The 14,023-nt window shown below is 42.5% G+C and overlaps 2 protein-coding genes across 3 annotated transcripts; one reads left to right on the top strand and one right to left on the bottom strand.

Annotated features, from left to right (window-relative positions):
• Positions 1-510: 510 nt before the first annotated feature.
• nanp (N-acetylneuraminic acid phosphatase) lies at positions 511-3,692 on the top strand. Of its 2 annotated transcripts, none has more exons than XM_034552838.1 (2): positions 511-621; positions 2,701-3,692. In XM_034552838.1, exons 1-2 carry the CDS (start codon positions 550-552, stop codon positions 3,334-3,336), a joined length of 708 nt encoding a protein of 235 aa, XP_034408729.1. In that variant the 5' UTR covers positions 511-549; the 3' UTR covers positions 3,337-3,692. The 2 variants fall into 2 exon arrangements, with proteins under 2 accessions (XP_034408729.1, XP_034408728.1); XM_034552837.1 differs by lacking the exon at positions 511-621 and adding an exon at positions 1,385-1,535.
• Positions 3,693-4,193: 501 nt separating this feature from the next.
• Positions 4,194-11,832, bottom strand: polr1b (RNA polymerase I subunit B). Its single transcript, XM_034551759.1, has 15 exons — positions 11,586-11,832; positions 11,259-11,426; positions 11,014-11,160; positions 10,773-10,905; positions 10,521-10,657; positions 10,130-10,353; positions 9,850-10,021; positions 9,572-9,743; positions 7,620-7,901; positions 7,379-7,512; positions 7,127-7,297; positions 6,827-6,983; positions 6,489-6,685; positions 5,819-6,069; positions 4,194-5,663 (listed from the first exon to the last, which is right to left on the bottom strand). The coding sequence occupies exons 1-15, from the start codon at positions 11,760-11,762 to the stop codon at positions 4,781-4,783; spliced, it is 3,405 nt and encodes a 1,134-aa protein (XP_034407650.1). The 5' UTR covers positions 11,763-11,832; the 3' UTR covers positions 4,194-4,780.
• Positions 11,833-14,023: the final 2,191 nt, after the last annotated feature.

Below are 14,023 nucleotides of genomic sequence, written 5' to 3'. Positions count from 1 at the left end.
CTTACACTTGTCCTATCCAGGATTATGAACGAGGATCAAACCTGGCCCCTGTTCACTCACAAACACACACACGAGGGTCACACAAGTATAATAGGCGATAATGAAGTCTTTAAACGCATGGAAAAGTGAGGCAGATCAAATGTACTAAAGTGCTATCTTCCTGCTTTGGAGAGGCTATCAGGTGTTTGGCAGAATGACACCCTTAATGAACGGCCTTTGCAAGAGGTTGGTGGCCAGTTGAGAGATATAGCGTGTGACTATGTGCAGCCACCGCCACCCACACAGATAAAAAAGGAATGGTGTTGTGCAGACAAAGACACCAGGTCTCACCAGTCGCTCAGATGCCTGCACTTTCTTGGAAGAGTCACAAGCCCTAGTGACGACCTGTTAGGGAAGTAATTTGTCACACACAGACACACACCCCTCCCGCACCCCCCCCCCCCCCCCCCCTCCCCTACATCAAAAGGGAAATTCCATCTTTACACTTGTAAGTTCACTCCTCACGCATCCCCTGTTTAGGTTTCTCGTCCCTTTTTAAGGTTACAGGTGATGAAAGGTTTTGAGCTCATTTGCTGCACGTCTGTCATTCAAACAAGTGTATTCCTCCATCGCATGCAAGCAGTAGGTGTTGTTTGTTCTCATGGATAATAGCTGTTGATTTATAGTTTATCTGTGTAATTTTTTTGTTGAAGGTAATTGAAATAATTAGGTCAGGTTTTTTTCTTAAAACAAGCACAAGGTGCAATCAGAATGCTGTCAGGTAATGTGAGAAAGGTTTGTTATGATTTCTGATTAGGGTTGGTAGTGAAACAGGCCAGCACATTGTTGCGTGTGAACCTCTGGCGCATTGCCAGTTGAGAGAGGAGTTAAAGGAAAGGTTGCATAATAATTGAGGTATGTTTTGATTTGTGAAAGAGTGTGTCTCACGGAATATGTGCTTAAGTTTGCAATATGCAAGTGTCACGCAGAGAGCATTGGATTAGACACTGATTTTTTTAAATTTCATTTGGATTATCCCGATCTCTAAATAATGAAAAAGTGTAATATAAGCAGGCTGTGGTTACAGTTCTGTCACAAATAGATAACTTGCCCATAATGTAAAATTGCGTGTGGTTTCTGGAACGCAGTGTTTATAATACGTTTTCATATTTTCATAGTTTTTTAAATCTTAAAAGATTAGGAAACAGTACTATTTCTATATCTATTGTCGAGCCAATGTACAAGCGGCTCTCTCGGCTATGTTTCCTGGAGAGCTCATTGAGAATCTTGTGAACTGCCGGCAATAGAAAAATCTAATATTTTTGATTTAGTGGCGTCCTCTCGAGGAAGAAACTCGCCAGCGCTACACATTTATCCAAACTACAACTACGTTCATGCAGGTTTACCCCGGAAGTAGGCTACTTCCGCATTGACCAAAGTTTGGTGTGAATGAACAGTTCGCAGCAATGGACGGTAAAGCGGTGAAGGCGATATTGTTTGACTTGGACAACACGCTTATTGAAACGAGTCGGGCAGGTGAAAGGGCGATAAGAAAGGTGATGCAGTCTGACATTCTTCGTCGAGCATTTAAAGTTAGCGTCCATATTTGTAAAGCCAGCCGAGCGGAAAGGGCTCGTGCATAGACGGTGTATAGAGGAAGCGTTCAATGAACTCAGGTAAAAAGGTGGTGACTGGACATGTATTCTTCTTCATGTCAGACACATTCTGTACGTTGGACACCCACTACATGTATCTGATAATACTTATCTGATAATAAAATTCAAATTGTACATAAAGTGTAAAACATATTATCCTTAAATTACTCTGCTCATCATATTTGTTCGCGGATTAAACTGCCCGAGAGTGAATATGAGTGTTAATTAAAAAATAGGATGTGCAGCGTATTATATTGCATAATAAGTATATTTTTTCTAATTTAATAAAAGTTAAGATTGAAACACCATCGCAACAATGGCAGCGATCCAGCCTAACTTGAAGCCGAAGCAGCTCAATGTAATGTATTTATGTGCATGTCATACTGTTGACGTGTCAAAAATGTCCATTGTATCTCTCACACACACGCACATTTTATTTGCACCTGTCAGGGCTGGGCAACTGTAAGATCTGTTTAGTTATGGCATGTAATTCCCAGGAGTGCTCTGCCCATAATGACTACTTTTACTTTCGATACATTCATTATATTTTCACTCACAAAATAATTTCTAGTGGACATTTAAATTTCACATTGTGTCAGTGCTTACTTTTACTGACGTGACATAGTTTAGAAGAAGCGGTTATGAATCCTGGATGAGGTTTAAATAGTGTATCTGAAAAGTACTTTTTGCTTGGTTTGGTTAGAATAATTACTAACCAGCAACCATCTGGGTATATTTAATCTTTCCCTGAAACGTGTCTTACAAGGTGAGCAAAATGTCTTATTTTGCATTGCATAGACGTAAAGAAAAAAGGCAAAAAAGCTCATGTACAGTATAAAATGTACATTTTAATCTATAATTAGATATGTTACCATCATCTTTACAAGGATCTCACCTTGACCTGAATGAGTGTCCTCAGTGGTGCCTACGACCGGGCTTCTTCCACCACTGACTTTATTGCACTTTACCTGTAACTTCTAAAACACTACCTGACCTCTTGTGCTTTATTGTTGAATTAGATATGCATGCTTTAACTTCTAAATGGTGATCTGCTCCAATCCTATAGACCTGTGAACTTTTGAAGACCACACTGGCCCTGGACGACAACACCACCAACAGCATCTGTGACAAGTTTAAGGAGAAGCTTCTCCAGGAGAGCTTTGACCCCTCAGCTGGCAAATCCATTGATGAGGTCCGTGTGGGCCACTGGAAGGAGAGCATCCAGGAGGCTGTGGGCAGTGGTTCGCCACCTTCATTGGCGGCTCAGTGCTACTACCTGTGGAAAAACAGTCGCCTGGAGGTTCTCAGCCTGTCCACTGACTTATGCAACCTCCTGAAACGACTGCGCGTCGGATACAAGCTGCTGCTGCTGACCAACGGGGAGACTCAGACTCAGAGAGAGAAAGTGAAGGCGGTCGGATGCGAGGAGTTCTTCGACGCCATTGTGATCGGGGGAGAACATGCGGAGCAAAAACCATTCGTCTCCATCTTCACATTGTGTTTCGACATGCTGCAGGTGGAGGCCCAGGACTGTATTGTAGTGGGGGACTCCCTGGACACCGATATTCAGGGAGGCTTTAATGCCAAAGTGCGGGCTACAGTTTGGATCAGCAATGGTGCTCGACCAGACGGTTCAGTGACACCCGACTACACGATCCCTACTGTGCTGGACCTGCCAAATATTCTGCAACAACTGAAATAAAAAGGACAACTCATGATTCAAACCATTTGTGATGCAAGTAAATGGGGAGGAGTGTCCCTTCACGTGGGAATTTGTAATCATGGAAAATGTTTAAAGATGAATGTCATTATCAATTTTCCGATTCCAACACTTTCAAAAAATTTGTTTTATGCATTTTGCTACGAATCTTTACAATCCATCTAAACATTTGCACAAGTATCTCATAATTGTACTAGGGTATTTCTATTCTACATCTGTACATTTCGGAAGCATGTCTGCTAATCAATATGGCCAAAAACTTTTATTCCGATTTAAGTCTCAATAAGATCGCAATATAGCATGTTTGCTGGTAATTCAATAAATAAATTTGAAATAACCATGTTTGTTTCTAGCGCTTGTGTTAACTGAATACTTGAATTGAGTACTGAGTATTTTAAAATGTAATTAAGAATTTAAGTGCAAAATTATCCAATTTGACAAAGCATTTGCTTATCAATTGTGAGGCCTTGACTGTGTATCCATCTAATTTTCACAATGGCGACGATAAATCATTGAATTATGGCCCTAGTTACTATTCAGATAAGAATGAACATTTAAAGAAACACACGATGCATCAAATAAGATTGAAGATTAAACCAGTGGTTGCTAAACTTTTGAAACATACGAACATAAAGTTAAAACTGGCTCCAGTAAACTCAGCTACGATCTGCTTATACCTTGATAAAACAAGATATTACGTATCGTCATATCCCTGCAGAATGAGTTCTTCAGTTCATTTTGCTGATAACTTATTTCTACTTCTCAAATTTTAATGTGGGACTTTTATTTGAAATGGTGTAGAGTTGGTAGCTTTACTGAAGTAAAATATCAGAATTCTTGGTGCAGCATAATTTTTATTCAACACTCTGAATGTACAAAAAGACCGTGGGTTATTTTTACATCCAACAAATTCAGTCCATCATATGCAGCTACTTTGACGTTTCCTCAAAGTCTTAGCTAATAAAACACTATTGGTGAAGGAGGTTAACTCCTCAGGAATCTGGTTATTGTGACACATCATGGCTTTACATTCTTTTGTTGTCTTTCTGTAGCGTAGTTAATTGTAGCAACTCAATAGGACCCAATAGGATTTGGCGGCATCTAGCGGCGCGGTCACAACCAACTGAAACTTCTTCCGTGTGCCAGGTGTGTCGGACAACAACTGAAACAGAATGGTCCCATCTAGAGCCAGAGTTTGGTTTATCCATTGTGGGCTACTGTAGAACCATGACGTCCGGCTCTGTGAAGATGCATGTAGATGTAAACCATTCCTTGATTGTTATTTTCCGGTGATGCATTAAAGAAAGCATACTTATTATATTCCATCTCTGCCAATAGATTTCTCTAAATGCCACACACCTTTCCTTGAATAAAACAAATTGATTTATGGCATGCATCTTTTAACTTTCGATTGGCCCACAAAAATTCACTTCACATCCAATTTGACCTTGATGTTCATCGCTGCAAGCTCGGCCACGAAGTAGCGGAAGACGTAAGGGACGGACACAGAGTCAATAGTGTCACTTTTACCGCACAGCAAGCAGACAGTCTTGCGGTGGCGCAAGGCCGACCAGTAGGGTGGGGGTTTCTCTAGCAGAGGGGAGATCAGGCTGCCGCAGTCAACACACACCTGAGTAACCGACCGGTCGGAGCAGTTGAAGAGGCGATCTTGGAGCAGGAAAGAGGAGCCGTGGGCGAGCAGAGCATCTCGCTCCATCTCCCCGAAACGGATCCCCCCCTGGATGTTCCTGCCTCCAACTGGCTGGTTAGTCACTTTGTCTCTCGCTCCGGTGGTTCTCACCTGGAACTTGTCAGAGACCATGTGACGCAGCCGCTGGTAGTAGACGACTCCAATGAAGATGTCGGCCTCCAGCTCCTGGCCACTCACTCCACTGTAGAGCCGTTCCGTGCCGTAGTAGTTGTATCCCCCCGCCCGGAGCATTTCGCCAAAGTAGTCGAGCGCAGAGCTCTCCTCTGAGAAGGTAAAGGGCGTGGCGTCATGGCTCAGGCCGTGGAGGGCGCCGGACTTGCCGGCCATGCTCTCGATCAGCATCCCGATGGTCATGCGGGAGGGGAAGCCGTGGGGGTTGAACAGGATGTCGGGAGCCATGCCGCTCTCTGTGAAGGGCATGTCCTCGGTGGGCCACAGGCGACTCAGGATGCCCTTCTGACCGTGGCGGCTGGCAAACTTGTCGCCAATGGTGGGGTTTCGTGGCACTCGTACGGTGATGCAGACACGTTTAAATTGGCCTGTTCCAGTGTCGTTGCTGCAGATCTTTATATTGTCCACGACGCAGGCCTCTTGGCTCCTGGACAACAGAGAAAAACACATTCACATTGTGGTCTGTCATTAGAAAGGTTAATTTGGAAAATTAAAAGATACTGCAGAATTTAAGACGTGTTCGAATTGAGTGCGTTTTCAGACGTGTAGATGAAAATAATTCAAACAAACATTGACACGTACTTGTAGAAGTTGACGACGGCCTGGCCAGTGTTCAGGTTGATGTAGCTGTAGAAGGGGTCTCCGTACTGAAGTGTTGATCCAATGTGTGGAAGTCCATCAGCGTCCAGCTTTCCATGTGTTTTCGGATCACCTGGCTTGGTCCCAAAAACCACGCTATCTTGTCCCCTCACTTTGTCTGCCAGGTCCACCAGCTCAGCCTTGTAGATACATCCATGGGCAAAGCCTCTCTCCCATGATGACTTGTTCACAATCTAATAAGATAAACATTTTGGGTTTCATTCGATTTCTACCGGGAACTAGAATTACTGCCACACCTTTGTTTGCGTCCACCAACCAGTCAAGTTGCAGTTTAAATCCATGTCAGAAATGTCACCACCTCATCAATTTGACCCTATTGGACATTTGTGTGAAGTTGTCACAATTAACATATGATTCTTGAGTTATGGCCAACAACTTTTCTTCTGTGTGGTCAGTGACCTTTGACCATCAAATGCTATAATAGGTTCCTCCTTGCAATGATGGTGCAACATTTGAAGAAATTCCCTCCAGGCATTCCTGAGTGGTCCACATTCTACACAACGGACCAGACAGACATACCAACGTAGAACTTGCAAATAGTATGCCTCTGGCCACACCTGTCGCCAGTATTGTGTTTTCCTGTTTTACTTACCATGGCATCTTCCATGTCGTAGCCTGTGTAGGATATAACGGCCACGATGGCATTTGTGCCACTGGGGTAGTTGTCCAGGTTGTAGTGGTCGTACATGTAGGGCCTGACCAGTGGGGTCTGAGGGGTCTGAAGCCGGTACAGCTTGTTATCAGAGCGGTCCAAGAAAGAGTGCAGGGGAAAACCCATAGTCTGTTTACCTTAAAAGGGAAGATGTTTAATCTTTGATGGACCCACTGCTTCGAAATGGTAATGAAAGGATTAAAATATTTGAATCTTATCGGTCTATACACCCACACGTGTGGGTGCTTGGAGCCTCCAACGGTGGTCTCACAACTCACTCATCTGACACTGGTACATGTTCCTAGGACTCTGGTTGTGGTCTGAATAGGGGATGAAGTTAGCCACCACGCTGAGCATACTGTGCGGGAAGAGCTCCTGGTGTGTGGTCACTCCTGGCTCAATCTCGTCCTCCATGATGCCCACATTGATGTAAAGCTGGCACAGGATAGAAAAAGATGATTAAATAAAAGTGTTGGCGGCCAATATGCAAAACAAAATCACCCTTTACTTTTGTGTGCTTCAGGGATTAGCGGAACACAACTACCAGAGCATCTGCATGAATCCGAGTGTACACATACTTGTTCAAAGGTGCCAATCAACTCTTGCTTGCCAAGAGCCAAGTTATGTACGGGCCGCACCATACGGCAGGGTGTTGTGAAGAGGAACAGGCCTGGGTACAAACTGGCCTTGCCCGTTTTAGGAACCAGGATGATCTCAGTCCAGGGAGGGATCCTCTTCTCTTTAAACACCTGAGGGTATTTGTTTTAAATATCAGCTCTCTGCACACATACAATGAGTGGTACCTTGTATAAGTAATACAGTTGACATACCTTGAACCTACGCAGGGAGTCGACCACAACTGGGGCTAATTCAGTCTCCACCCAGCCCACAATAGCACCGTCCAGGACCACGGGGTAGCAGTTCGAAAAAGCTTGGCCAGGAGATCCATCCACTGGAGTAACACCTTACGCGCAAAAGACAAATGTTGTGCTTTAAAATGTACGTACGACAAAGTTTCTAAAAGGATTCGTAAGGCGCATCATGGTCTTAATTTAGCAGAATAGACCTCACCAAGGGAACAAAGCAGAGCAGGCAGGGATGTGGTGGTCACGGTCGATGTCACAATCTCACAGATGGCCGTCATGTGGTTCATGAGTCCACAAGGGTCTCCATCTGGAGTGTGGACGGGACACATGAAGCCCCAGGACTCGGGAAGCAGCTTACGAACAGAAGTGGTCCTCATCTTGGCGAACGCCGCACCTCTGTGCACACAGCGGAAGTGGGAAAGGTAGCGGATGAAGTTGAGCTTGTCAGCTACAACACACAGGCCTGTGTTCTGCATCATGCCAAGGCCTGTGCACAGAGGGGAGAACAATGTTGAATTAAATAGATGACCAACACTTTTATGCCACATACAGTCTCAAGTTCTGAAAAGTGTCTTAAACCTTCAATATTTATAATGGCCAAGGGGGGTGACTTCTGGTTGCAAAAAGAAGTCCGATTGTGTAGCAGTCTGAGAAAATTACACCCCCCCTCTCGATGTATTACTCAGTAAACATGAGTTCATGGTCTCGATCTCTAGTTTCAAGTATTCTTCATTACAGCATGATGTTCATTTAGTAAATGATAGTCCATATTAGGGTTGCACGGTGTACCGATACTAAAAAGGTACCGCGGTACCAGTACGTTCAAAACGATACGGTTTTGCATATTTCTAGTATCGATACTTTATTAAAATAGCGCGATCAGAGCGCACTCACTGCTCCGCTTCTTTAATGCTGACCAGCACGTTGACTGCAAGGGGGCGGGGCTGCGCAGCGCTCACACACTAACAGGCAGCACGCTCTCACTCAGTGATCGTAAATAGGAAAGTCCATGTTTTAAATTAATACATAAGAAAGATATGATAATCAATGAGGGATATTATGAAGAATATTCTGATGGAATGTGTTAGTATGTTACTGTACAAGTGTAATCACTGAATAAGTATTATTGTAACTGTATGCTGATTGTTTTATGGTTATCATAAATATAAAGATGACTATGTATGAATGGAATGTATTGATCCAAAGAGGCGTAGTCAAAGTAGTGGTCTCCCTAAGTGACCGGCATTTATTTTGAAGGAGCCCATCATACTGTTTAGGGCCAAAAGGGAAGAGATAAGGGGAGTAGCATTGTGGTTTATTGCTTAGAGAAGTCCGCCTCTTTGTACCAATAGGCAAATAGCATGCTGTGTAGTTGAGGTATAAACATGCATACCTAATACTAACCAATGGAGAAGCTTTATGTTCAGTGTATGGATTGTATTTAACCTTTCGGAACTCTGTAAGGCGTGGCATTTGTCCTCTCACGTGAAGGCTGTAGACAGTTAACTATTTTAACAGATTTTTATTCATATCAATCGTTATTATAGCCCGTGGACCCAACGACACGTGAGCGCGCCTGGCTGGGACAGAAATATATGCTTATGATCCTTTTCTTTTATTAAATACTTTATATTATAAATTAATTAATATCTTGCTGTAGGCTGATACTAATATTAGTGCCATTTGTTAAGTGTTGAAAAAGCTGGGAAGGAACTGGTAAAAAGGGAACCATACAGATGTTTTATTTATTACTATTATAGATAAATATACCAGTATCGTATTTGTAGTATCATATTGAATTCTGGTATCGTAAGTATCGCGATATTTATGGCAGGTATCGTATCGAAGTTAAAATTTGGTATCGTGACAACCCTAGTCCGTATAGAGTAAAATACACCATAAAGCAGGATATGACTACTTTGTGATTGACAGGTCGCCACCGCGGTGTTGTCCGTGTTCATGTTTTTAGAATCGTAACCCTTTCCCATCGGGTTTTTCAGTTCATGAAAGTCAAATTGGAACATTTTGGTGTTTAAATGTTGATAGCCAAAATTCAAAATGCTCTAAGTTTTAAAAAGGGCAGTCCGCAAGCAAATGTCTGACATCATGGTGACTATGTCCACCGCTTACATACGTGTATGACTCTTACGGCCGTACCTGTCTTGGAGGTGAGGTTCCCTGTGGCAAGCAGATATTCAAAGGGTTTGGTTAGGTCAGTGCCCATGTTGAATATCTTCATCACATTTTCTGCGTTCCATCCTCCTGCCAGTCTGCTGCCTCTCTTGTCAAAGGACAGCTTCACAGACATCAACCAGGCAGACATTCTCTCCTGTTGGGAATATTTGCACGGAGTTAAACCCATAACTAATTTCCTCTGGGAGGGGGTGATCGCTGGAACATCATCAATGCTTCTCCAAATGACTTCATGACTGTACCTTCATGAACATGAGATAGAGTTGACCAGGAGTGAGCACTTCCTGACACATGATGCTGTCAGGGTTTTCCTCCATACACTCCTGCTTGGCATAGGTGAAAAGCTTCCTGGTCATCAGACACAGCAGGTAGAACTTCTCCACGTCTGACTTTAGGTGGATGCAGATGCACTCACTGGTCAAAACAGAAGACAATTATTTTTACTAGTTGTACCACAAAAACATAACACTGTTGTTTCTGCAACACTGTTGATAAAGATAAATAAAATAAAAAAATGCGTACTCTATCAGAAATTTGGCGCACTGCTCATTTGTGTACCACTCAGGAAGGCTCAGCTTAACCCTGAAGCGCTCTCCGAAGTAATTAAGCACCTTGCTGCGGGTGATGCAGCCCTCCTCCATGACAATGCGCAGCATCTCGGACACACAGCTTTTATAGAAGGAGTTTTCCTCACGACCCTTGATTAGTTCCTGGTAGATTTGAAAATCTGTGAAGTCTACCAGGGCCTGGAGGAGAGCACAGAACGGTATTAGCATACCATACGTGACCAAAGAGTTTACACCTTATATTTCCGTCTAGTTTAAGATATTGTTATGAAGACATTAAACATCTCTCTGGATAATAAATGCGGTAGACTTTATCACTTCTTAAACACGTCAACCCATATTAATACCTTAAGTGCAAAGCCGAGGGGGAGGAAGAACATCTCTTTATGGTAAATGAAGTTCAGCATCACAGTCCCATTATCCAAATAGTGTAGATTCATGTTAATGGCGGTGTGCTCTTCCTTCACACAACGGATGGAAATACCTGTGAGGAAACATTTATAGTGACATCCATTTTTTAAAAAGACATACAGCTATAATTGTTGAGCCTGGGCTATCATTGCAACACTTTTGCATGATTTCTCAAATATTATATTTACCATACTGAGTGTATCCCTGGCCCCTGTTCTTCCACTTTGGTCTAGACATGGCAATAGGATAGTTTCTTCTTGGCATTATCAGCATACGGATAACCTTCTCGTTTCCATTCACAATGAAATAGCCTCCCATTTCCTGTTAAATGTTTTCAAAAAAGGGGGGGAATTTTTAATTAATTTCTCATATCAATGGAATGCAATGCATTTCTGGTCATCTTGCAAATGTCTTAAATGTGTGTCTTACCTCTGACTCTTCATGGTGTTTTACAAGCTCTCTGGGGGACATGCCATGCAGGTTACACATTTTGGACTTCACCATAATCGGCACCTGACCCAAGGACTGTTTTATGATGCCTTTGGGGACTCCGTTGATTGACCAGCTGACATCTGCCTGAGATGATACAAAAACCCAACAAATTGACTCATGACACTCACATGCCGGTTCTTTTTCATTGAGCAATTCCTAATTGGCACACATCTCAGACTTACCACTATCTTCCCTTTGTATGTACATTTCCTTCCCCTGCACTCGGCTGGAAACACCTTCATTTCCCTGCAGATGCTCCCTTTTGCGACCACTGGGTTGTAGACGGTGGCCTCGACGAACGCAAGGCTGAACCTGTCATCTTTGAACAAGAACTCCAAGGGAGGGATGGCCTGAAAAAAAAAAAAAAAAAACTTTACAGACAAGCCGTTGAAGTTAACGCAATCGTTTTCAGCTTCCTCCCGCGTTCAATCTACACACACGTTACGTATTTCCGAAAGAAATAGTAAGATAGGGGGTTGATAACTTTGTTCAAAGAGCGTTAAACTGACCTGCACCACGCGGCTGAGCCCGTCGGTGACAGCCTGGTCAAACGACTCGATGTGAGCTTTTGTCAAGTCCTGAACAGCGGCGTGTTGAGACTCCTTCAGGTCCCCAAATCCTCTCTCGGTCAGATTCTTTAGACTCGGAGCTTTTGGCAAATCGTTCCACTTTATTGAGGAGTCCATGCTCGCGCAGCCGGGGAAGCATTCGCTTGTTTACCACATGTGCATGGAGACACCGGAAGTAAATTCGTCTGGCACCGGAAGTATTCTTCTTCACTGACAATCTGCAACAGGTCGCTATTTCTTGTTGTTGTCGGAATACTGCCATCTTGTGGTGTAAATGATCCCCCTCAATGTCTAGTTATCCCGTGGGTTTTTATTCCTTAGTTTCATCTCTGCTGCACACATTCTGATCCAATAATATTCTAATCCAAATACTAAACCAATTGAAGTGCTCTGAATGTGTAATACACATTCACTTTCACAGATTCATTTGTGTTTTGTGGCCAACCTGTGGTGTGTGTTTGTTTAGACATTTTAGACATAGAGTTTAGACATTTAGCTCTTTAGCGTTTAAACATGATAGCCTTTATATTTGTACTATTTTCTCCAGACATACTTCTGTTTGTTAAATAAAAAAATATTTTATTTAGGTTTCTATTATTTGCATGTTGTATTTTTGTCAAACTCTAAGCCAAGGCCTGTGCTACTGAACTATGAGGCTTTGTTTAAGGCAGAAAAGGGAGATTGGAGATGGGTTGGTAGTAGAGGATGTCAGGGTCCAGGCCAGGCTTTTTGAGGATGGGTGTGACTGAGGCGAGTTTGAGAGCAGGGACAGAGTTGGTGACAGAGAGGTGAAGCAGGTAGGGCCAGGAGACAAGCCATGACTAAAGTGGAAGAGATGGGGTCAAGGTTGCAGGTTGGAGTCTTCATGCCAGTTAGATTTATCAAGATATGAGGGGGAGATTAAGGAGAAGTGGGAGAGTGACCTGTCGGTTAGTGGGGGATTTACAGATCCAGGATCAGCTTCTTTTTTTATTATTGATATTTAAGCCATTTTTCGTCTACTATACTAATCCGGTATGTTTTGACCATAGATATGAGACAGTTGGTTTGACATTGTATTGAAGTTCTCTTCCTATGTCCAACAGCTGTCGTAACTATGACAACAAACGCGTTCGGCTGAAAGTCACCAGTTAGCTAAAAGGTTCAACCGAAACAACGGTCCAATTTCCGAGATCTCTCCGGTCAGCAGGCAACAGTTTCTGTATTAACCAAGATTTTAGGTAAGTCAAGTCACGTATCTTTAACTGTTTGTTCAGTAATAATGGAGTTATTTTCACACCAAAGCTGCCGAACTAAAGCCGGTATTAAGTTAAGAGCCCAAGCCAACGGAAGACTGAACCGTTAGCTATCTTCCTACTTAAGAGTGGAAGCTGTTACGTTAGCTAACTAGCGTTAGTTAACGTTAGCTAAAACGGATTTGTGTACGGAGCTTAAGTTTAATGTAGCTAGCTACAGTTATAGCCTAATACATATTATAACGTTGGAAAATATACGATAACCACAGAAAACACTTAAAGTAGCTTTAACTTTTGTTATCCCCTGTCCATTGGAAATAACAGTTACGTTCACTTTTAACGTTAGTTTAACATTGTATTGAAGTTCTCTTCCTATGTCCAACGGCTGTCGTAACTATGACAACAAAAGCGTTCGGCTGAAAATCACCAGTTAAAAGGTTCAACCGAAACAACGGTCCAGTTTCCGAGATCTCTCCGGTCAGCAGGCAACAGTTTCTGTATTAACCAAGATTTTAGGTAACCTAAGTCAAGTCAAGTGTCATTTAACTGTTTGTTCAGTAATAATGGAGTTATTTTCACACCAAAAAGCCCAAGCCAACGGAAGACTGAAGCCGTTAGCTATGTTGCTACTTAACGTTAAGAGTGGAAGCTGTTACGTTATCTAAGTTAGCTAGTTAACGTTAGCTAAAAACGGATTTGTGTACTGAGCTTCAGTTTAATGTAGCTACAGTTATAGCCTAAGCTAATACATATCATAACATTGGAAAATAAAGGATAACCACAGAAAAAACTTAAAGTAGCTTTAACTTTTTTTATCAGCTGTCCATTGGAAAGACGTTCACTTTTAACGTTGGTTTGACATTGTATTGAAGTTCTCTTCCTATGTCCAACAGCTGTCGTAACTATGACAACAAACGCGTTCGGCTGAAACTCAAATAACCGTTTACTTTGAAGACGTAGCTAAGCTAACTGTTAGCTAGTTAGCTAACTAACGTTACTTAAGTTCACCTTTCGGTCAATATTTCAACGGGATTTGTAATACAGACATTTTTTGTCCTATACATTGTGTAATACAAACTACAAATACTAGTATATTTTCATTTTAGAGGCTTTAAACCAAATACTATATTATTATTAATATTA

The sequence above is a fragment of the Cyclopterus lumpus genome, chromosome 15 (assembly GCF_009769545.1).
Source record: "Cyclopterus lumpus isolate fCycLum1 chromosome 15, fCycLum1.pri, whole genome shotgun sequence".
In the NCBI taxonomy this organism is placed as follows: Eukaryota; Metazoa; Chordata; class Actinopteri; order Perciformes; family Cyclopteridae; genus Cyclopterus; species Cyclopterus lumpus.
This window is presented reverse-complemented; position numbering and strand designations above follow the sequence as displayed.

Excerpts from the sequence above, each read along its gene's own strand:
- nanp (XM_034552837.1), top strand. The coding sequence starts at position 1,446 with ATGGACGGTAAAGCGGTGAAGGCGATATTGTTTGACTTGGACAACACG. Across the intron at positions 1,536-2,700 it reads GTGAAAGGGCGATAAGAAAG|ACCTGTGAACTTTTGAAGAC; the intron begins GTGATGCAGTCT and ends CCAATCCTATAG.
- polr1b (XM_034551759.1), bottom strand. The coding sequence starts at position 11,762 with ATGGACTCCTCAATAAAGTGGAACGATTTGCCAAAAGCTCCGAGTCTA. Across the intron at positions 10,906-11,013 it reads AACACCATGAAGAGTCAGAG|GAAATGGGAGGCTATTTCAT; the intron begins GTAAGACACACA and ends AACATTTAACAG. Across the intron at positions 6,984-7,126 it reads TGATTGGCACCTTTGAACAA|CTTTACATCAATGTGGGCAT; the intron begins GTATGTGTACAC and ends ATCCTGTGCCAG.